Source organism: Mus musculus, chromosome 1, assembly GCF_000001635.26.
Source record: "Mus musculus strain C57BL/6J chromosome 1, GRCm38.p6 C57BL/6J".
NCBI lineage: Eukaryota > Metazoa > Chordata > Mammalia > Rodentia > Muridae > Mus > Mus musculus.
Window position 1 is genome coordinate 87,898,642 of NC_000067.6, and position 23,114 is coordinate 87,921,755.

Here is a 23,114-nt window from a genome sequence, read left to right on the forward strand (position 1 = left end):
GATAGAAGTAGGGTCTTTCTTAGGGCCTTTAACTTGTCTAGTCATAAAGTTTTGGTTCTGATAACTGTGCTAGATATGGATTCCATCTCATGGAGTGGGTCTTAAATCCATTCAGAAAGTGGTTACATTCATGTAAGTGATAAGTGGTAGCATTCATGCCATTCATTATTGTACCAGTGGGCACATGCTGCCAAGACAGTTGTGGATCACAGGGGTCATGGTGGATAAGACTGAGGATTACTGTCTTGTCTGGTAGTGAGCATAGCACCTTTCCACACTGTGAAATCTAGCCAGTAGGAATGAACCTTTTCAAGGTTAGGACCCACCTGTTTTTCTCTGTGTTTTTATGACTCAAGTGATGGTATTTTCAGTAATAGGGTCTTATCAGCAAATTCTGAAGGGCAACCAAGAACAATGTGAATGTAATGTTTGAGTGACCCGACAACTCAAAAGAGGTTTTTTGGTTTTTGTTTGTTTGTTTGTTTTTTCAGCTTTGCTGTATTGTTAAATCAGTTTCCCTGATATTCCTCCCTGTTTTTATTTTTGTTTTTTGTTTTTTCGAGACAGGGTTTCTCTGTATAGCCCTGGCTGTCCTGGAACTCACTTTGTAGACCAGGCTGGCCTCGAACTCAGAAATCCACCTGCTTCTGCCTCCCGAGTGCCACCAACCGCCTGGCTTATTCCTCCTTGTTTTGAGTGTCACTACTGAGGCAGTGAATTAATTTATTCTTGATAAATAAAGATGACTCTGTCTCCTTGTTTTCTGTGATGATGAAAATGGTGTCTTAACTAAGATTATATTTGAGATATTTAGCTGAAAACTCAAGAACTTATGATTTAAAAAGATAGCGATTTTCTTCCATAGGAAGGATTGGTATCAGCAGGCTGGTGATACCAGGGAGTACCATGCTCCAGTAGCAGCCCAGTGGAGGATGGAAACTCAGCTTCCAGCTATTTTTTTTATTTTTTATTTTTTATTATTTTTTATTTTTAAACTCTGTCCCTACTGTTCTTAGGATGAGGGCTTCCCTCTCAAGGTCACTTTTGAAAGCAAAATACTTGCTGCAGGGGCCAGCCAGGGGCCACTGGGTGCCTCTGAGTTTCCTGTGAGAATGCTGCTGGAGGCTACTGGTGATGTCAGCCTAACTTGCTCTGCTGCCCCAGCTGTGCATTGTTCTTATCTGGGTCTCATCAGCTGGGGAGAGAGCTAGGTCTGCACTAGGAGAGGTGGCCTCAGGTGCAAGTTTCTTTTTATTTGGGTGCCTGCCTAAGTGCCTTTGTGTGCTTGTGTGTTTTGTTCACAAAATATGGCTCATGCATGCCATAGCATGTGTGTGGAGATCAGAGGACAACTTGAAGGAGTCAGTTTCCTGCTACTGTCATGTGGTTCTTGGGGACTGAACTTAAGTCAAACGGCTGCCATCTCGTTGGCCCTCAGGATGATTTTGAAAGGAAATTTATTTTAAGTACTGTGGTGGTAGTCTCCAGCTTTTTTTTTTTTTTTTTTTCCCCGAGACAGGGTTTCTCTGTGTAGCTCTGGCTGTCCTGGAACTCACTTTGTAGACCAGGCTGGCCTCGAACTCAGAAATCTGCCTGCTCTGCCTCCCTAGTGGTGGGATTAAAGGCATGCGCCACCACTTCGTCGTTTTGATAACCTGCTGGGTTGTTTGTTCCATGTCTGGGCGTCCTGGACTGGAAAGGTAGAGTGGTCGGATGCTGTGCTGCAGTCCTTCCTTGCCTCCAGTTCTTCTTTTTCATACTGGATCCTTTCCCCACCCCCAATATATTCTGATCATAGTTTCTTCTTCTCTAACTCTTCCCAGGTCCTTCCTACCTCTCTACCCACCCAATTCCACACCCTCCCACTTTAGAAAGCAAATGGGCAAACAGCAACAAAAATCAAAACCAAACCCCAAACAAATCAGAATTAAAAAAGGAAAAAAAAAAAAAAAACAATAGAAACACGCACACAATCCATTAAAACACAGGACCAGAAGCCATAACATACAAGCAAAAGATCAGTAAGACAAATACCCAGACAAAGCAATGTGAGACAAAAATGAAATATTGGGTTCATTTTTGTTGGTCAGCTACTACTGGGCATGGGCCTGCCCTTAAGTGTGGTTAATATGCCCACAATTAGACTATTGGAGAAAACTAACATTTCTTTATAAACAGGTGTCAATTGCAGATAGCTTCTTCTTAACTAGGGGTGAAAGTCTTTCTTGCTTCCAGTTCTCTTGGGGGCCCAGAGAAGCCTGTGGCAGCTGTTCTGTCAGGATTCCCTGTCATGGCCATGGCCTGGGAAGTGGTAGAGCTAGCTGTAGGACCTGTCCTGAGCGCCTTCTATCCAGCTGCGGGGCCAGTGGTTGTGGTGCTGTCTGCTTCCGTGTTTCAGGCTCTGCACATGTCCAGCTGCTGTGAATAGTCTGTCTGGGGTGCTTCCAGTAGGGAACAGTGCATGGGTACCCAGGGGGCAGAGCTGCATCAGAACAGCAGGATATGAGTAACAGGAAGTGACAGGAATCGCCTAGGGCGCCGGACCTTTTCTGGTCTACCTTCCTGAGCCAGGAGCTATATTTAGCAGAGCATTTCCCAATCCTGTCCTGTGCTGTCACTGTTTGCCACCTCCCTAGTCAGTGGCTGGGTGGCACAGTCCTAATGTGCTACTCTGTGTCCCTGGTCTACCTGTGTGTGTGACCCACAGGTTGTTCTTCACCACTGTAAAACTTCTTCCTGCTTGTGCCGGTTCTCTTGGATGCTGAAGCACTTGAGGCAGCTGGGAAGTGGAGAACAACAGGTCAGACAGAGCCCATGAGAGACTGTTAGGGTCTTGGGTAAGAGGTAAGGCTCTCAATGGAGTACTGAGAGGGACTGCTTCTGAGAAGTGGAAGGCTGGTGTCTTTAAAACTTGTGCCCTCATTCACATGCCAGGAACATTCTTCTGCCCTTACCTGCCCAGGAGAAACGCTGCAGGTTTCTCTGATTTATTCCAAATGTTCCAGGCTGTGGCAAGGGCATGATTTCCCTATGGTTCCAGAGCAGCTGCTGCAGAGTGTGGACAGCTCTGTCCTGCCTTGTTCTCATCTACTTGGAGCTAGAGTTTTTACCCTAAGGCATCTGTTCACACCCTCAGCCACATGGGACATGTGTACACAGAAAGTCTTTAGTTTGTGGTGGTGGTGGTGGTGGTGGTGGCCGCCATCCTTAGAATTCTCTGACTGCATGTTTGGGGTAAGGTGTTCTCTTGGTCTCTTCTGAAGGCTTCCTATGGAGAGGGTTAGGTAGTCTTCCCCCCCCTCACTCCCCAAAGCTGTACTTTTTTTTTTTTTTTTATAAGATGATGATAATTTTTTTTTAAAGATTTATTTATTTATTTATTATATGTAAGTACACTGTAGCTATCTTCAGACACTCCAGAAGAGGGCGTCAGATCTTGTTACAGATGGTTGTGAGCCACCATGTGGTTGCTGGGATTTGAACTCCGGACCTTCGGAAGAGCAGTCGGGTGCACTTACCCACTGAGCCATCTCACCAGCCCAAAGCTGTACTTTTGAGACCTCAGCAACTCAGAGAATTCAGGCAGCTACACAATAGAATGGCATCCAAGAGGCTTTCTGAAAATGGTTGTCTGCTCTGACCACAGGAGACCCTTCCCATTTTATCAGCTAGAGCAGGCTACTGGTGTAGTTGCCACCTGGCCTCTTACATTTTATGTTCCTAAGCTTTGAGTATGAACTGTGGTTGTGTTGTTATCTCTGTGGTACATCTCTGTTTCCATGCTGAAACATAAAAGGCCTTGAAAACTCACTATGCTTCCCAGACTAAGACATGTGGGTATCATTGAAGGAAGCTCTTGGGATAGTCTTCCCCTTCCTAGTCTCATTTCTGTTTTGCCAGTGGTCTGACTTGGTGTTTTTCATGCTCTGCTTGCTGTTCTCTATCTCTACTTACATATGTAGGTAGAGCACTAGGTAGTGCTGCCTAGCTGGTTCAAGGATTGAATCAGCAGTATTCTACTTATATAGCTCTGTTTTTCCAAGATTGATTACGGTGCATGCATTGACCTGTAAATAGCTTGGGTAAAGACCACAGAGCTGGTTTTCATAGCTTCTGTAATGCTCCAGGATATATGGAAAGCTCCAACGCACTGACAGAGTAGGTTTCCCTAGATTTTACTACTATGAACTACAGTGCCATGGACGTGCTTATCTTTATGTTCCTGGCACAAAGGTAGACGTCTCTAGCATGTGTTTCTCAGGATAGAATTAGCAGGTCTGCATATCTTCAGCTAGACCAAACACTGTCACATTGCTCACAAAGGTGAGATGCACGTGCTACCTAGCAATAGGATCTGCTCCTAGACATGTACGAATACCATGTACATTAATATAGGTATAGATGGCATGGACTGTTCCTGAGCTGCCAACTTGTAGAATGTGTTGCCACTGTGAATACTGTAGGCATTTGTCACATAATGGTGAAAATTTGTTTATCTGGCCAGGAAAGTAACAGTAAAAATAACAGGTAGCGAGGGCTCTTCGACAGCTCCATTTGTACAAAGTGTCTGCCACTGATGTAAGTAGCATGTGGTGCATGGCTGTCACACAGCACGGTTAGTGGTGCTGATACGTAGTCTCATTCATAATGAACCACACTGATGGTGAGATGATGACTTCTTGGATATGAACAGACATTGGTTGCAACTGAAGTGGACCTACTGATCTATCTCTCTCTCAACTCCGAGCCTCCTTCATCCATGGTGTCCTGGTCTCAGCATGGCAGCTCGTCTTACCCACTGCCCAAGGAGGCCTATTGACTTTTTCTTTTACCCATCTGATTTGTCAGCAGCTTCTTGTGGCCATCAGAGCGCATTCAGGTCCATACTCTGCTCTCTGTGGTTGGTGTTAGCTTGCTGAGCTTCCCCAAAGGCTTTTCTTAACTGCTGCTCTGTCAGTTTTTAGTAGAGTAAGCAGAGATAAGAGTTAGATGCTGTACTTGAAGTCCTAGCCAGAGCAATTCAACAACAAAAGGAGATCAAGGGGATACAAATTGGAAAGGAAGAAGTCAAAATATCTCTTTTTGCAGGTGATATGATAGTATATATAAGTGACCCAAAAAATTCCACCAGAGAACTCCTAAACCTGATAAACAGCTTCAGTGAAGTAGCTGGATATAAAATTAACTCAAACAAGTCAATGGCCTTTCTGTACACAAAGGATAAACAGGCTGAGAAAGAAATTAGGGAAACAACACCCTTCTCAATAGTCACAAATAATATAAAATACCTTGGCGTGACTAAGGAAGTGAAAGATCTGTATGATCTCTGAAGAAAGAAATTAAAGAAGTTCTCAGAAGATGGAAAGATCTCCCATGCTCATGGATTGGCAGGATCAATATAGTAAAAATGGCTGTCTTGCCAAAAGCAATCTACAGATTCAATGCAATCCCCATCAAAATTCCAACTCAATTCTTCAACGAAATAGAAAGGGCAATCTGCAAATTCATCAAATAACAAAAAACCTAGGATAGCAAAAACTCTTCTCAAGGATAAGAGAACCTCTGATGGAATCACCATTCCTGACCTAAGGCTTTACTACAGAGCAATTGTGATAAAAACTGCATGGTACTGGTATAGTGACAGACAAGTAGACCAATGGAATAGAATTGAAGACTCAGAAATGAACCCACACACCTATGGTCACTTGATCTTTGACAAGGGAGCTAAAACCATCCAGTGGAAAAAAGACAGCATTTTCAACAAATGGTGCTGGTACAACTGGCGATTATCATGTTGAAGAATGCGAATTGATCCATTCCTATCTCCTTGTACTAAGGTCAAATCTAAGTGGATTAAGGAACTCCACATAAAACCAGAGACACTGAAACTTATAGAGGAGAAAGTAGGGAAAAGCCTCGAAAATATGGGTACAGGGGAAAAATTCCTGAATAGAACAGCAATGGCTTGTGCTGTAAGATCGAGAATCGATAAATGGGACCTCATAAAGTTGCAAAGCTTCTGCAAGGCAAAAGACACCGTCAATAAGACAAAAAGACCACCAACAGATTGGGAAAGGATCTTTACCTATCCTAAATCAGATAGGGGACTAATATCCAATATATATATATAAAGAATTCAAGAAGGTGGACTCCAGAAAATCAAATAACCCCATTAAAAATGGGGCTCAGAACTGAATAAAGAATTCTCACCTGAGGAATACTGAATGGCAGAGAAGCACCTGAAAAAATGTTCAGCATCCTTAATCATCAGGGAAATGCAAATCAAAACAACCCTGAGATTCCACCTCACACCAGTCAGAATGGCTAAGATCAAAAATTCAGGTGACAGCAGATGCTGGCGAGGATGTGGAGAAAGAGGAACACTCCTCCATTGTTGGTGGGATTGCAAGCTTATACAACCACTCTGGAAGTCAGTCTGGCGGTTCCTCAGAAAATTGGACATAGTACTACCAGAGGATCCCACAATACCTCTCCTGGGCATATATCCAGAAGATGTTCCAACTGGTAAGAAGGACACATGCTCCACTATGTTCATAGCAGCCTTATTTATAATAGCCAGAAGCTGGAAAGAACCCAGATGCCCCTCAACAGAGGAATGGATACAGAAAATGTGGTACATTTACACAATGGAGTACTACTCAGCTATTAAAAAGAATGAATTTATGAAATTCCTAGGCAAATGGATGGACCTGGAGGGCATCATCCTGAGTGAGGTAACCCAATCACAAAGGAACTCACACAATATGTACTCACTGATAAGTGGATATTAGCCCAGAAACTTAGGATACCCAAGATATAAGACACAATTTGCTAAACGCATTAAACTCAAGAAGAACGAAGACCAAAGTGTGGACACTTTGCCCCTTCTTAGAATTGGGAACAAAACACCCATGGAAGGAGTTACAGAGACAAAGTTTGGAGCTGTGACAAAAGGATGGACCTTCTAGAGACTGCCATATCCGGGGATCCATCCCATAATCAGCTTCCAAACGCTGACACCATTGCGTATACTAGCAAGATTTTGCTGAAAGGACCCAGATAGAGCTGTCTCTTGAGAGACTATGCCAGGGCCTAGCAAACACAGAAGTGGGTGCTCACAGTCAGCTATTGGATGGACCACAGGGCCCCCAATGGAGGAGCTAGAGAAAGTACTCAAGGAGCTAAAGGGATCTGCAATCCTATAGGTGGAACAACAATATGAACTTACCAGTACCCCCCTGGAGCTCGTGTCTCTAGCTCCATATGAATCAGAAAATGGCCTAGTTGTCCATCAGTGGAAAGAGAGGCCCATTGGTCATGCAAACTTTATATGCCTCAGTACAGGGGAACGACAGGGCCAAGAAGTGGGAGTGGGTGGGGGAGTGTGTGGGGGACTTTTGGGATAGCATTGGAAATGTAAATGAAATAAATACCTAATTAAAAAAAAAAAAGGAGTCAGATGCCAGCCTTTGGGAGGAAGCTGAAGTAGAAGTTACTATTTTTTTGGCTCCCGCATGGCCAGACCCCTCTGTCCTGCCTTGTTCATTTTACCTGTTGGATCTTATCATACCTTCCTTGTCTTTGCTCTTTAGTCCCCTGGAAACCCCTCCCTGTGTCCTCTTACCCCCTCCCCCTTTTCCATCACCAGCTACTACATTGTATTCTGTGAGACTCACTTTTATATTCCAGTGTTTGTCTGCTATAGGGGTCTTACTTGTTTGTTCAATTGAAAAATATTGCCTGGGTTTATTTCTGAGGAGGAAAGGATGTAGAGCCCCAGATGAGGGATTAATGTGAGAGAGGAGGTGGAATCTAGAGTTGATTTTTGACTTGAGAGGCTGGGTAGTTGGTGGTGATCACTGGCCTCTGAGGGCAACTGGCAAGAAGACATCAAAGCAAATGGCACCTGGCCATTGGTCTGCTGACTCATGTTGCTCCCTGTATTCTCATTGAAGTGGGTGCTGGGCCGACAACTCTCCAGGGAGGACTCTACTACCTGCCTTCGTTCATGAATTTCTCATCCCCACTTATTCCTAGGTTTTTCTTGGTAGCACTGTGCTGGTACAGGCCAAGTGCCTGGCCATTCGTTACAGCCAACAGTAGATGGAGCATCTGAGCCAGAGGACATGGTTTCATAGTCTGCTGTGCAGACTAAGAGGCTTACTGAGTGCTCGCCTTGGTGCACAGTACAGGAAGTACTGGGCCCACCTTTCCGTGAGGATATGTGCTAAAGGTGAGGCTTGTCTTCTTGACAAGCTGGGAGGCTTATCAAGATAAAGGTGCACTTTTAACTTTTGATGAGACAGACTTCTCAAGAAATGTGGCCTGCCAGGTGGTGGTTCATGCCTTTAAGCTCAGCACTTGGGAAGCAGAGGCAGGTGGATCTCTTGTGAGTTTGAGCCAGCCTCTATACAGAGAACACTGTCTCAAAAAACAAACAAACAAACAAACAAACAAACAAAACAACACAACAAAAAACTCTTAAAAAACCAAACAACAACAAAAGAAAGATATAAGGTCATTTTTGTGTTTCTATGTCAAAGCTAATTGCTGTTGATCATGGCTTCTCATAAATAACCTTTTCATTTTCAGAGCCTTTGTACTCTTGCCTTAGTGGAGAGCTCTGTATAGCTGTAGAACATGTCCATCTATTCCCAGAGGATTGCTTTCTTTCTCCGGTTCTTTCCTGCTCCCCTTTGTTTCTGCTCAAGACTTCTACAACTAGTGTATTTGCCATGTCTGTACCCTCTTCACTTGGGGAATGTTGTACATACAGAGTCATACAGCACATAACCCTTGGGGTTGGTTTTTCCCAGTCAGTATTGTTTCCTAGAGGTTAACTCAGGTTGTGTGTATCAGTTGCTGTTCCTCTTTATGGCTGAGTACATTCCATGGAATGGGTGTGCCACAGTGTTTGTAGTTTATGGAGGAGAGCTTCAGAGTTGCGCTCCATGATTATGAGTAAGGCTGCTGTGCCCGTCATGGGCATCCCATGGCTTGTCCATCCTTCCATAACAAATGCTGTAGAATGATTGTTGGGTTTTATGGAGGTTGCATGTTTAGTTACATCTATTTGTTTATATGGGGAAGGGTGCCATATGACATGGCATAGTTGTGGATGTTAGAGGACAATTTGGAGCACTCAGTTATGTGCACTGTGTGGTCACTGGATTGACCTTGGCGTTGTAGGATTGATGACGAGCACCTTTACATGTTGAGCCATATCACCAGCCTGCATGTCTAGTTTTTAAAGAATCCCCTGTGTTCATATTCTAACTTACTGTGTGATCAAGTTACTCCACCTTGTGTCCAGCTTTTGGAGGTGTTGCTGTGTGTGTAGAAATGTGTTTGTGTAGAGGCAGGAGGTCATCTTTGGGTGCCATTCCTTGGTTTTTGAAAGAGGATGGTCTCTCACTTGGACCTGGGGTTCGGCTTTTTGTCTTCCCAGTTTGGGTCTGCAAATGTGCCACTATTTCCATTTTTTATGTGGATTCTGGCTGGGACTCAGGTCCTCATGCTTGAGCAGCTTTTCTAACTAAGCCATCTCTCTACCCCCTCCCCCCTTGTTTGTTTGTATTGTAGCCTTGTCCATGTATGCAGAGCTCTCTCATCCTACCTCTGTGCACCTCCCCTGACTGATGAGTTGAATGGATAGGGTGGGTGTTATTCCTGGATACAAGGAAGGCAGCTTCTCACCCTCCTTGGCTTCCTCTGGATACCATTCAGTAGCTGGACGGCAGGCCTGTACTGGAGTACCCTGAGTTTGGCGGGAGTGGAAAGCCTCTTACGTGCTCTGCTCTGGTGGGTTTGTGTGTCTTCTCTGGGCCTTGGAGAGACTTTAGAGGTGGTGGGGCTTTCTCCTCCATGAGTGGTGGTGTTAGGTGTTAGGTCCTTTCTCATTCTTCTGCTCTCATTCCAGGACACCCGGATATTGAGAACTGAGGAGAGTCCACTGTGGTCATCCTGTGTTCCCAAGGTCTATCAGCCTCTGCTCTCTATCACTGATATCTTCATTGACCAGGGTTTTCACCTGTTGTTGTTGTTGTTGGTAGTGGTGGTGGTGGTGGAGTAAGGAAAGCCCTATTAGAGTCAGCTGGGTTTGTCTTCATGCAATCTGAAGACCAAGCATCTCAGCTTCCAGGCTGCATACTTGCCCTGTCCACCCTGTGCTTTGCCCTGTAACCCGTGTCTTGACCTTTGGACATTCTGAGTGCAGGGCCTCGCCTTAATGCTGAGAGGGCTGTTTCCTGACATGCTTTTGGCGTGTGGTTCAGTTTGATGGTTCATTCATTACCTTCTAGATCTTGCTTCTTTACCTTCTCTTTTGAACTCTTCAAAAATGTGGTCAGGGTGGGAGGGGCAGAGCCAGTTGATGACTTAATGAGCTGTGTATTGATCTTCAGGCCATTCACCTGCCAGAGGGAATGAGATGAGCTACCCAGAGTTCTCACTGAGCCCAGAACCAGAAGAGCTTGAGATGAATTCTGGTTCTCTTCTTGTCCATTGCCTGCTGCTCTGGGACTAAGTTCTTTGCAGTCTCCCTTTCTGCCAGACAAGAAGCAGCTGTGGGCCAAGGGCCACCGTGGATCTGGCCTGCCTGGTGCCTGCCCCTCAGCTGCCTCATTTGCTGTAGGACTTGGCGCAGCCCCATCTGGCTGCATTGGGTCTCCTCAGGGTCTCTCCTGAGAACGAGGAATTCTTTACGGCATAAAGAAGGCTCATTGGACCAATACTGTAAGTAAAACACCTTGTGGATTGCCTAAAGTTGTAAGTGTCCATCTCTGTTAGCCAGTGTTGTTATCTGGCACCTCCACTGTCCATCAGCCACAGTGGGTGTGAACAACAGTATACTTTTAGTATACTTTCAGTATACTTTTAGTTTCTGTGTCTCTAGTGTATCTCCTCTGCTTTGCTCAGGGCCTTTTTTTTTGCTCATATCCCCAGCTCTTGTAGCTCATGCTCTTTCACCTCAGCATCCCATTGATCACTGCCTGGGCTTCAGTCATCTCCTTAGCTAATTCTTCCCAGCACTGTGGCAGGCTTTCTGACTATTTGAGTATCTTGAGCCCATGTGGAGCACTGGGTGGGACAGGTTTAGTGTTATCTGTAATGCCTTTTATTTCCTGGTGAGGAATATTCTGCTTATGTTCCTGTTGGCAGGGCTGTAGCTGCTGGAAGTTTCTCCTTATCTCATGGGAAATTATGCACTTGTCTGAAGAGATAGAAGCAAAACAAAAGTTCATATTTAATCAAACAGAGGTTTTTAAAAAATTTTTTTTGAGACAGGGTCTTATTATGTAGACTAGGCTTGCCTGCAACTCCTTGCTTCTGCAGGTATTAAAGAACTAGAATTAAAGGCTTGTGCCATCATGTCTAAGTCAAATAGAATTCTCTTCTGTAGTTCCTTGTATGGAGGCATAGTATATATTGTAAGTTTAAGGCTGTTTCTTAAGTGGGTGCTACAAGTTGGTAATAACTGATACAGAGATTGTAGGAAACAGATGTGAAGTATTTCCAAGCTGTGACTGATACTGCTTTTCCTCTGCACCACATGGTTGCTATACTTGCTTTTATTGTATGTTTTGGGAGCTGTGCTGCAGAGGTTCTGTCTTTATAGTGTGAGTGTGGTGTCTACTGTATAAACACATTATAATTACTGTAGCCAGTCCTTTGTCATCTTTGGAACTGTCAGCACACGAGTGATTTCTTATCTTCCATCTTTATGAGTGTTTCTTTGAATAACTTTATGTATGCAGTGTGTGGTTTCTTATGGCAGTTGGAAGGTAGAATACATTTATAGAAGTGCTTCTGCTGAGATAAAAGTCTAAATTTTAAAGCTCACTAGATTTTATCATATGTTCTCCATAAAAGTTGTGGTTTCTTATACTCTGCCTTAAGAATCAGTGTAACCTGTTATCAGACTATGAACTCTATGAGTCTGGTAAGTTAACAAGTACCTGGGTGGAGGGGGCGCTGTTAATGGCTCAGAGGGTGAGGAAGTGACTAACACAGCTTGTACTCTGACCTCCACATGTGTGTTGTGACATAAACCCCTCCACACATAATAAATAGATGCAAGTAAAATAAACCTTTGAGTCTATACTTTCAATTTGCATTTCTCTTGGGAGGTATACCAAGCAAATATTTCTGTAGGGTTAAGATCTGTTTCTAACCTTGAATTAATACAATTCCAGTGGCCTTTCCTGTTCATTTCTGGGTATCTATCTGTCTCCTGCTGTCTCTTCTGCATGTGGGTTCTTTCTTCCTTTCTTCCTTCCTTCCTTTCTTTCTTTCTTTCTTTCTTTCTTTCTTTCTTTCTTTCTTTCTTTCTTCCTTCCTTCCTTCCTTCCTTCCTTCCTTCCTCCCTTCCTCCCTTCCCTCCCTTCCCTCCCTTCCCTCCCTTCCCTCCCTTCCCTCCCTTCCCTCCCTTCCCTCCCTTCCCTCCCTTCCCTCCCTTCTCTCCCTTCCCTCCCTTCCTCTCTCTTTCTCTCTTTCGTTCTCTTATATGAGCCATAGCACGTACATGGTGGTCAGTTCTGTCCCCTAGGACGTAGGCTCCTGGATTCAGACTCAGGCTGCCCTGCTTTCCCTGCTCAGCTGTCTCTTCAGTCCGTGCAGATGGACTTTTCTAATTAGGATTTCTGAGAGTCTAGGCAGATGCATGGTTTCCTTTTCTGTTTTGTTTTTCTTGTCTTCTGTTCATTCTCTCCCCCTACCCTTTTGGTGAGGGATAAGACACTCACGATGTAGTTCTGGCTGGCATGGTACTGGCTGGACCAGACTGGTCTCCAGTCTCTGCCACAAGGTGTTGAACTTAAAAGTGTGGCATACCGTGTTTGGCTGAATGGTTACTTTTATGTTTTGAGAATTCCAACCTCTGTATAGTTTGTCTTGAAACACAATGTTGGCAGGTGGTGTGGCTGCCCTGGACAGTCTTTCCAGGGAGATGAGGACTGTGGGGCTGAGGTAAGTACATATTTGGGAATATCAGTCATGAGAGTGAATTGAGGGATAGGTACAGACAGGGCAGACTCTGTTATTTGTGGGCAGTTCAGAAATATGGAAGGTAGTAGGGCCTGATTGGAAAGGAACAGGAGGCAGATTTTATTTGCTAGGACTTGCTGTGATGATCTCGTTCCATTGGCTGGGCTGTTTATGGTAGAACCATTCAAGAATGCAGTGTCCACATGGACTGTCTCTTGGTCATATCACAGGGGAGTCCTGGGACAGTGACAGGTGCTGCTGACGTACACCCTGACAGAGCTAAGATGTGGTGGTGCCATCAGTACCTGTTTTCAGATGGGGAAATGGAAACAGGAGTTGGAAAAGCACCTGCTACAAGTTATGGAGCTTTGGATCCAGGGGCCAAAAATGTGGTATTGGTCCAAGGCAGGTTGTATCCCTGCACTGCCCTCTGGGGTTTGATCACCCCCTTTCCAGAAAAGAAATAGACTTCCCACATTCAACCAATGAAGCTAGGAGGGGTTCAAATTAGTGTCTGTTTTGAACTTCCTCGTTATAGAATAGGCATAGATTTAAAAGAAAGAAATCCAAACTCAGGTTCCTCTACATCTGCTAGCTTAGCCTTTGCTATGCTGTTCAGGCTAAGGAAATGGCACCAATGATCATTTGACTAATTGACTGATTGGCTTTAAGCATAACAGTTTTTTAAAGTTATTTTTTCAGAATGTGCAGGGCTAGATTAGGGGAGGGGCAAAGATCTGTTTTCCAGTGTGTGCTGGAATAATGCAGCAGTTCCTCTCATAGTTGTGGAAGTGGTAGACATAGCATCAGTATAGAAGGGGATATGTAAACTCCTCATAGTTCACCGCTATGAGTGTCCTGGTACCCCGCTATCTCTGAGCTATGCAGTATCAAGTACTTGTTCTTTCTTTGACTGTGTTTCTTATGCTGATGAAAATGTTCACATTTTGAGGTTGTGCTAGAGGGAGTCATTAAGGAGAGTTTGCAAACTCTGCAGAAGAGCAAGAATAATGAGCAGGGTTTCAGTTCCCACCACTATCTGCAACAAGGTCTAAAGCACTGGCTAGCCCCACTTCCAGGCCTCATATGCGGTCTTTGTAAACATCCGAGGTGGTTGTAGGTCTGTCTTTCTCCAATGTGAGTATTCTCTGGGTGGCAGCTTCAACTTCATGTTCTTAGAAACTCAGCTCTGGAGCAGACTCCCAGCAAGCTAGTGGGGGTGTGGGGTGAGAGGGAAGCTTGTGGTGCCTGATCTCTGAAGGCAGTGCTCCTTGTCTGTTGTCTCTGTTCATTTTCCTATGCTCTTGGCTTTTCCCAAGCCCCAGATTCATCATTCTAGGAACCTTGGAAACATGAGAGTAAACAAAGTTTTTATTGGAGACCCAGTTCTGTTCATCCTCTCTGTGTGAACCTTAGTTGCTGGAAAGAACACTGCTTCTGTGTGTTTTGAGTCCCAGACAAAATGTACTTGAATGTCATGTTTGTCAATTGGGTCTTCTTAATGTAAGTTTAAATAGATAAGATGGATACAAATGTAAACGTTAAAACCTTTAATTGTGAAGATCCCCCTGAAAATAGGCACTTTCCTAAACGTATTGGTGGGAATGCGGTGGGGGATGTCCAGCACTTGCAGAAGGGAACTTGGCAACATTTAGCAAGGTTACATATGAATTTATTGTCTTTCAGGGAAATTCTACTTCTAGGAATTTGGGCCAGAGATATACTGTAAAAATAGTAAAAGATCATTCATTGAGGTACTCCATGAAATAGCAAAGGATTTTCCACAGTGCAGAGTTCCCAGTGGTAAACATGACTGGCTGAGAAGCTGATGTCTGAATCATAGACTGCTGTGCTCCTGTGAGGTAGAGCTAGGGACTGTGTGCTATCAGGCATGGAGGCCAGGATCTACAGTTAGGAGAGAAAGCAGAGGTGGGAAGTGGTAGCTGTAGTATGCTTCTGTTTTTACAGGGAGTATAAATACTTTTTTGTTTGCATGTAGCTTATAAATGGAAGCCAGCCAGCCAGCCTGCCTGCCTGCCTGCCTCCCTCCCTCTCCTTTCCTCTCTCCCTCCCTCCTTTCCTCCCTCTTTCCCTTCCTCCCTTCCTCCCTTCCTAAGGTAATCAAAATAGAGGGAAAATACACTTAAAAAAAAAGAACTTCTACTCAAACTTTGTTTTGTATAGATTTGATTTTGGAATTACTTAAACATTTATATTATTTTATTACATGTATTCATTTATTTATGTGTATGCATAGATATTATACTTGTGTGGAGGTCAGCAGTTGATTCCCTCTTCCCACTGTGCAGGTCCTGGGGAATGAACTCAGGTCATTAGGCTTGGCAGATGACCTGCTGAGTCATCTTGCTTGTCCTATATCATTGTACAGTAAAATTAAGAGGTTATGACATTTTTTGATAAACCTTGTCACTTTCCCCCTAAACTGTACCTGTTCACCTCCCACCAGTGCTTGAGAAAACCTCTTCCACAGCTTCAGCAAGTCTGATGTTATCTTCTAGAATCCTACCAATCTGAAAAGAAAAAAGAGGCTATTTCTCCCTTCTGTGTCCTTGCATTCCTTTATTAGCGCTTTCTGTTCTTCTGTGAGTCTGAGTCTTTCTTCCTCAGAAGGCTTCTCATTAGTTTATAAACTCTTCCCACATTCCTTTCCGTTTGTTGGTTAGCACCGGTTGTGTATCATTCCAGCTAAATTGCTTCGTTCCTAACTGTAGAAGCTGTTGTTGCTCTGTTGTCTTAGGTGCAGCACATGCTCATGTTAGTTTAGAGTAACTGGATCAGACTTATGATGTCATTTACATGTTGGCCATTAGCTCTGCATTTCTTTGTTTGCTTCTCTTTTTCTGGTTTCCAGGGCTTGTTTCTTATGTGTGAGCAGTGAGGTCTAAGTGTTCACTCAGATTGGTAGCTGGTGGATAGCAAATGGAATGCCATTGACTTTTTGGCTTGAAGTAGCTTTAGCTTCTTGGTTTGCAGTGATACATAATAACTACTTTTATGATCTGTTCAATATGAATACCTGAGTGAAATATTTTCCCTGTGAATATACACTTCTGTCTTAGATAGAGTTTCACTGTTGTGAACAGACACCATGACCAAGGTAACTCTTTTAAAGGACATTTAATTGGGGCTGGCTTATAGGTTCTGAGGTTCAGTCCATTATCATCATGGCGTGAAGCATGGCAGTATCCAGGCAGGTATGGCACTGGAGGAGCTGAGAGTTTTAGATTTTGTTCCAAAGGCAAACAGGAGAAGACTGTCTCTAGGCAGCTAGGAGGAGGGTCTTAAAGTCCACCCCCAAAGTGACACACTTTCTCCAACAAGGCCACACCCAATAGTGCCACTTCCTCTGGCAAGCATATTCAAACCACTACAACATATACAGATAGATTTTTTTTGTAGCTGCCAGCATGGCCCTTGTTCATGGGTACATGGACCGTGATGTTCTTCTTCTAGGTCATCACTCCATGTAGGAAGCTCATCTTGTGTGCCGACAACAGGAAAGAAATGGAAGATTGGATTGCAGCACTCAAGACTGTCCAGAACAAAGAGCATTTTGAGGTTAAAAGAGAAGCATATTGTCTATGGGTGCCTGCTGTTGCCTCTCCTGCCTTCATTCTGATCCACCCCCACCAACTCCACCCTTCACCCCAGAGTATCTTCCCAGTGGACCCCAGCATTTGTCTTGTAAAATTGAGGCCCATGGCTCTTTCTTTTGATGGACCTGTCAAGGCTGTGGTCCTGTCCTTTGTGAACCTCTCTGGGGTATTTTATGTAATTCTAAGTTGCTACATTAAAGAATTCCAAAGAGAAATATTATCTTTTCCCTCTTTGTGTCATTCTTCCAGCCTACCCAATATAGCATGGACCATTTCTCAGGGATGCACAACTGGTATGCTTGTTCCCATGCACGGCCAACCTATTGCAATGTGTGTCGTGAAGTTTTGTCAGGGGTCACATCCCATGGGCTATCCTGTGAAGGTAAGAAAGCTGCATTTGTTACTCTGGTGAAAGGTGACAGAAGGTTTTACTTGATAAACTGTTTGAAATTCAAAAATAGTCTTAATAAAAATATAGCTGCCTGAGGGTAGTCAAGGGGAGTGGTCCCCACCAGTCCATTTTTCTTAATCTTCCCACAGAGGACTCAGACCTTGGGTGTCCTTTACTTACGGAGCGTCTGCAGCATGAGCAGAAAGGAAGTAGCAGTGAGGAGACAGACTGTGCGGGCCCTTTCTGGTTGTGTGCTGTGGATGCAGGGGAGAACATGCTTCACAGAATATAGGGCCAAGGGAGGATTCTGGTGGCAGAGAAGGGTCACACAGGGACTTCAAGCTCTGACTCAAGGCCAGGACTGTCTCCTGCTTATTTTGTATAGCTTGTTTTATATTTATTTTAAATGGATAAAAAAAAAAATCCAAAAGAAGAGTATTTTGTAATACGGAGTTAGATGAATTTCTGATTTCAGTTTCATAGTTTTCTGAGTCTTCTTGTCTGCTGGATAGAGGTGAGGTGCAGTGACAGTGGCCAGCATAGTCTGCCGAGTCTCAGTTGCTCACCCCATTCTCCTCTACCGGCTCTCCCCGTGCTCTTCGGTATGGGTGGCAGCACCAAATGACTGGCCTCAAGAGCTCGTTCCACCCTAACCTCACTAAGCAGCCATTTGCCCTACAGGGAGGCTCCTGTTGAGGATGAAGCTTGAAGGATTGTGTATTCCTTTTCCCACAGTGTGTAAGTTTAAGGCTCACAAACGTTGTGCTGTGCGTGCAACTAGTAACTGCAAGTGGACCACATTGGCCTCAATCGGGAAGGATATCATTGAGGACGAGGATGGGGTATGTTCAGAGGGATTCTGCTTGTGGCCTGCAGAGCACCCCCTATTTCCTGCGCCCCCCCCCCCCAATTTAAGATATCATGCTAGGATCTGGAGCTTTATGTCATTGTATTCTAAACTTTGCCCTTAAGTCTGGGTGTCTCCTTCCCAGTAGGTGCTGTGGTGTGGGAGGTACCTCATAGGCCCTGCATGTCCCTGCCCACACTGGCCATCAGGGACAATCTTGTGTGGGGAGGAATGTCTTGAAAAGAACACTGCTATCCCGGGGTGCCCAGGTGAACCCTGTATTGGAACTCTGGGATGTCTCTTGCATGTCCCTCTTTGGTCTATAGATTGCCATGCCTCACCAGTGGTTGGAAGGAAACCTGCCTGTGAGTGCCAAGTGTATCGTGTGTGACAAGACTTGTGGCAGCGTGTTACGCCTGCAGGACTGGCGCTGCCTCTGGTGCAAAGCCATGGTGAGTAGATACAGTCTGTCCTGCCTGTTGATGTGTGGATACACTCTGGGCTTGGGGCTCTGTTCTTCTCCTTCCTGAGTTTACCCCAGAGGTTTTCTGAGGCTTGACTTGGGTCTGGTCAGCCTCATTTTTGACAGTTTTGTTAATTCCTTTCCTTTGACTTTGATCCCATCTTTTACACAAAAAGTACCATATCTGCTCCTTGCAGCGTCTTAGCAGGTTGTGAAGGGGTCTTTTGGGACAGGTTCATGGACTTTTCTGTGAGTGAGAGTAGGAACACTAATGAGGAACCCTGAGGAAGTTTGTTCTGGGACAGTGATCATAGAGATCATAGAGATCCTCAAGCAAAGAGGAGGAGCCACGGCACTGCTGTAGCCTCTTGACGACAGAATCAAGTCTCATAGCCCTGCTTGTCTGCCCACACTGGCCATCAGGGAAAAGCTTGTGTGGGGAGGTGTGTCTTGAGAAGAGCACTTCTGCCCTAGGGTGCCCAGCTGACTATGGGTTGGAACTCTGGGATGCCTTTAGCATGTCCCTGCTTGGTGTACAGATTGCTATGCTCCACCAGTGATTGGAAGGAAACATGGCAATGAGGGTCAGTCACTGACTAGACAGCTGTGGTTCCTGTGGTTGGCACCTTGTTTTGACCCTGTGAGTGACTAGCAAAGAACCTAGTCATAGGAGGGCAGGTTGTCCAGGAGCCCTGAAAGTTAATGGTAGCTAAGATGGAAGCGGGGGGCTGTGGTTCAGTTTCATGTCTGGCTTGTACTGGGTGGAATCCCATCCGATTTCCCGCCTCCTATTTCTAAGGCCAGGCACAGGGTGCTTGGGGATACAGGTTCGCTGGCTCTGATGGTTACTTCCTCTGCTTGGGAGGGATCTCTAGATGCTGTGCCAGGGAGCTTCTGGTGTATGCGAGGAGACTATGATTCCTGGTGACATGTTGATTTTTATTTCAGGTTCACACATCTTGCAAAGAGTCCTTGGTGATGAAGTGTCCACTTGGCCTGTGCAAGGTGTCTGTCATCCCTCCCACGGCACTCAACAGTATTGACTCCGATGGTGGGTGTTCACATGCCATTCCGCTGTGCTGCCTTCCTTACCAGCTCTGGAGATGGGTGTTGTGACAGTTTTGAGACATGATCAGCAAGAGGCTAGGCTCAGATGTGGCATGGGCAGAGGTCATAGTTGGCATCCTGGGAATTGCCATAGGGCTTGCAAGCTTGAACCAGCACTGTTGGAAGGATTGAGAGATGTACTGGCTGCTGAGTAGAGACCCAGTGTAAAGTGTCCTGGTCTGCCAAGAGCTGAAAGACTGTGCCTGTCACCATCTGTGGCAGAGCCTAGCATGTCTGCTTGGACCATGGAGAAACATGCTGGCAAGGATTGGTGAAGGGATCTCCGGGTACATGATTCAGAGGAATGAGCTCTGCCAGGCTGGCAGCAAGAAGAGGGAATAATACAGTGAGGGGAAATCTGTGAGGTGAGGCAGGCTCACCTCCTCACACCCGGGTTGTCCTTCACTGGCTCGCTCGTGCTGTGAGTTCTGTGCCTCTTGTTGCTGCTACCCAGTCTACAACAGCTCAACAGCTTGTAAGGTTCTTTCCTACCCCACCTCATTTCTAGGGTTCTGGAAGGCCACCTGTCCCCCGTCTTGTACAAGCCCTCTGCTGGTTTTTGTCAACTCAAAAAGTGGAGACAATCAAGGTGTGAAGTTTCTCAGAAGATTCAAGCAGCTGCTGAACCCTGCCCAGGTTTTTGACCTCATGAATGGAGGACCACACCTTGGGTAGGGATTGTGTGAGACTTTCCATTCTAGGAATTTACAATATTTTGTAGATAAGACATACTCGTTTTAAAAGGATCAAAAATAAGATTTTTTTTTTTAAGTTCTGGAGAGATGGCTTAGTGCATATGAGCATTGGCTGTTCTTGAGAGGACCCAAGTTTGATTCCCAATATGTAAATGACAGCTCACAACTGTTAGCATTCTGTCTAAGCTTCACCCCACAGTTACTTGGCAACAGCCTGATTCACTATAAAAGGGGCTGCTTGTCCCTCCTAGCTCTTTGGTTCTCGCTTTCTCTTGCTCCTGTCTTGCTCTTTCTCTGCTTCCTTTCCTACCTCTCTCTCCATTCCCTCCCCTCTCCATGTGCTGATGGCCGACCGCTCTACTCCTCTACCCCTCTCTTTCTCTCTGTCTCTGTCTCTCTCTTCCTTTCTCTGCCTCTACTACCCTCTTGACTCCTCTCCCCATGTCCCAAATAACTCTATTCTATGCTATACCATTGTGTGGTTGGTCCCTTAGGGGGAAGGGATACCTCAGCATTGGCCCATCAAGGCACTCCTTTTCCCCCACACTTCATCACACCTCCATAGAACATATTTCCTCCTCTCTTTATCTTTTTATAGACACATCATATTGACTGTTTATAATTCCAGTCACAGAGTATTATTCAACACCTTCTTCTTGCCTCTGTAGACACTGTACCCGTGGTGCATGAACATACATATAAGCAAAACAGCAGTATACATAAAATAAAAATGCATTTTTATAAAGAAATTTTTAAATAGCAAAGTTCAACTGCCCCTCTCAAAAGTCTGCTTATGAAGGACCTGCTCCTAATAGATGGTAGGTGTTTGCATCTCCCATTGCAAAAGCACCACACAAGAGTGAACATGCATGCGCAACTACTCTAGTTGCTACGTACAGCATGTTCACATGTATCAGCTCCTGTGCTTGGGACATTTCTGTGCTGGTGCTTACAGACCTGCCTTGCTCTCTGGACTGCCCGCTTAGTTCTCGGGAAGCCTTTTTCCAGTAAAACCAAGGGGACTTTTCCATCTCAGCACAGTGGGATCTTCATGCAGGTGCAGTGCTCGCCTGCCAGCCAGGGAGACGTGGCCTTCCCTTTTAGTTTTGTACTTTCCACAGGTTTGCAAGAAACATTTGTTCTTGTAAGGTAGGACTCAGAGGGCATGCCAGCATTTGGGGAGATTGAAATGGGAGGTGCTTGCAGCCCCTACTTCCATTGTGAGTTTGGGAGGAGCTTAGGAGAGGTTCTTTTAGAGCCAGATATTGCTATAGCTTGAGCCTGGACTTCTCTGTGTGCCTAAGCTGTGGGGCTCATGGGTGTTGGGCCTTCAATGTTCTTTCTTGTTTTTGTTTTTTTGTTTCTTATTTTTGTTTTGTTTTTCTGCTCTTTCTCACTTGCTGCACAGCTTGCTGGAAGACAGTCACTAGTGGCTTCCTACAGGCTGTTTGTTCAAAGGCAGCATTCCTGAAATTCTGCAGATACCTGTTTTCTGAATGGCACAGATCCATTCTTTCTGAGGTTAATGAGGAACTAGTCTCAGTTCGGCAGGGATATTAAAAGTACCGTATCTGCTGATTGTACTACACTGAACAGGCTCAGGTAGGGATATTGTTTGAAAACTCCACTGTGCTGTGTGGCAGGCAAGCTGGACTTTGATGTGTAAGAGCTCCCTGATATATCGCTGGAGCTAAGCAGAGGGTGGTGTGACAGAGGTCTAGTAGAGATGGCTTGGCAGCTGGTGTACTCATTTCCTGTTTCTGGGAAGCACCTGATATCATACACTTGGTTAACTACCTGAGTTCTGGCCTTGGTTGACCACTGCTTCTCTAGAGAGCAGGGATCCTCATTGGTGAACATTTAAAGGATACATGTAAATATTTTTCTTACCCTTTGGAAGTCAATGCAATCTTGATGCTCAGAACTTATTTGAACCATGGTTCAAATCTGAGGCACTGTCTTGTTGCCCATCCTAGCTTGTGTTCAGAGGACTTCCTCTGCAGCCAGCTCCATTAGAGACAGAGTCTGCAAGGTCCCTGGTGAGAAGGCAGCATATGTAAATAGTTACTTGAATGGAGGGAGGCACTGGTTTCTTTGGGATCCGAAGTAAGGGAGACTATGTTAAGCTAGTGATTTAGTGTCTCCAATGTGCTAGCTTCTGAGGAGGTCCAGTGTGCCCACTTTATACTCTTGCCTTCACCTTTTCCTATATACATGATAGGGACTAGGTCAGACCTTGGTGGAGCTGAGGGCATCAGATACTTATCAGAGAGGGCTCCTATTATTTGCTGAGATATTTGACTCTTTTCTCTTAATTAGCAAGCCATTAGACAAAACATATGATAGAACTCTTGTTTGAGAAGGTTTTATTGGAGACTCCTTAAGGACTCAGAGCAGCAATGGAGGCTGAGCCAAGCTGCCCTTACTCGGGGAGGGGAGGGCTGGGCTAGCACATGAATGAGGAAAGCAAGAGTTGGGGTTCTTGGGCCTGGTATTTAGCTGGGATATGGAAGACTGTGCCACAAGTCCTTCTAGGAGCTGACATCAAGTGAGAATGTCGTGGTACCCTGAAATGTGTGTATTATCTCCTCCCTGTTTCTGGTTGGAGGAGCTGCTGGGATCTGACATTGCCATCATTCATGTAGACAAAAATGGGCCCTGAGCAGAGGGGTTTGGCAGACAGACATCTAGGCCACCTTGTCGACCTTATATATACATATCTGGGCTTAGCCACATGGAACAGGGTGTCCCCTCAGTGTAGGACAGAGAAACCCGTCATTTGTCTTTTAAAGTGCACTCATTTCCCTGGCTTCCCATTCTTCTACAGCTTACGGTTATTTCAGAAGTTTGACACCTTCCGGATTCTGGTTTGTGGCGGGGATGGCAGTGTTGGCTGGGTCCTCTCTGAAATCGATAGCCTCAACCTTCACAAACAGGTACTACAAACAGGTGTTGAGGGGCACCCCACTGTGATGGATGAATGGGAAAATCATGTAGGTTAAGGGAGCTG

General features: G+C 45.1%; 1 protein-coding gene across 7 annotated transcripts in view; it reads left to right on the forward strand.

The window, feature by feature from the left end:
* Dgkd (diacylglycerol kinase, delta) overlaps positions 1-23,114 on the forward strand; it is a 91,914-nt gene that overhangs the window by 45,378 nt on the left and 23,422 nt on the right. For 4 of the 7 annotated variants that reach the window (XR_003955002.1, XM_006529472.4, XM_006529471.3 and 1 more), the window contains exons 4-10: positions 16,459-16,563; positions 16,851-16,983; positions 17,728-17,834; positions 18,166-18,291; positions 19,251-19,353; positions 19,918-20,080; positions 22,932-23,040. Coding sequence is in view for 6 of the 7 variants with exons in the window: in XM_006529472.4 (XP_006529535.1) it covers positions 16,459-16,563; positions 16,851-16,983; positions 17,728-17,834; positions 18,166-18,291; positions 19,251-19,353; positions 19,918-20,080; positions 22,932-23,040 (846 nt within the window). In the remaining variant the exon portion in view is untranslated. Of the gene's footprint in view, positions 1-2,177; positions 2,845-9,582; positions 9,802-9,919; positions 10,735-16,458; positions 16,564-16,850; positions 16,984-17,727; positions 17,835-18,165; positions 18,292-19,250; positions 19,354-19,917; positions 20,081-22,931; positions 23,041-23,114 lie in introns of those variants that run through there. The other 3 variants (XM_017320352.2, XM_030253733.1, XM_011247988.3) reach the window with 3 other exon arrangements.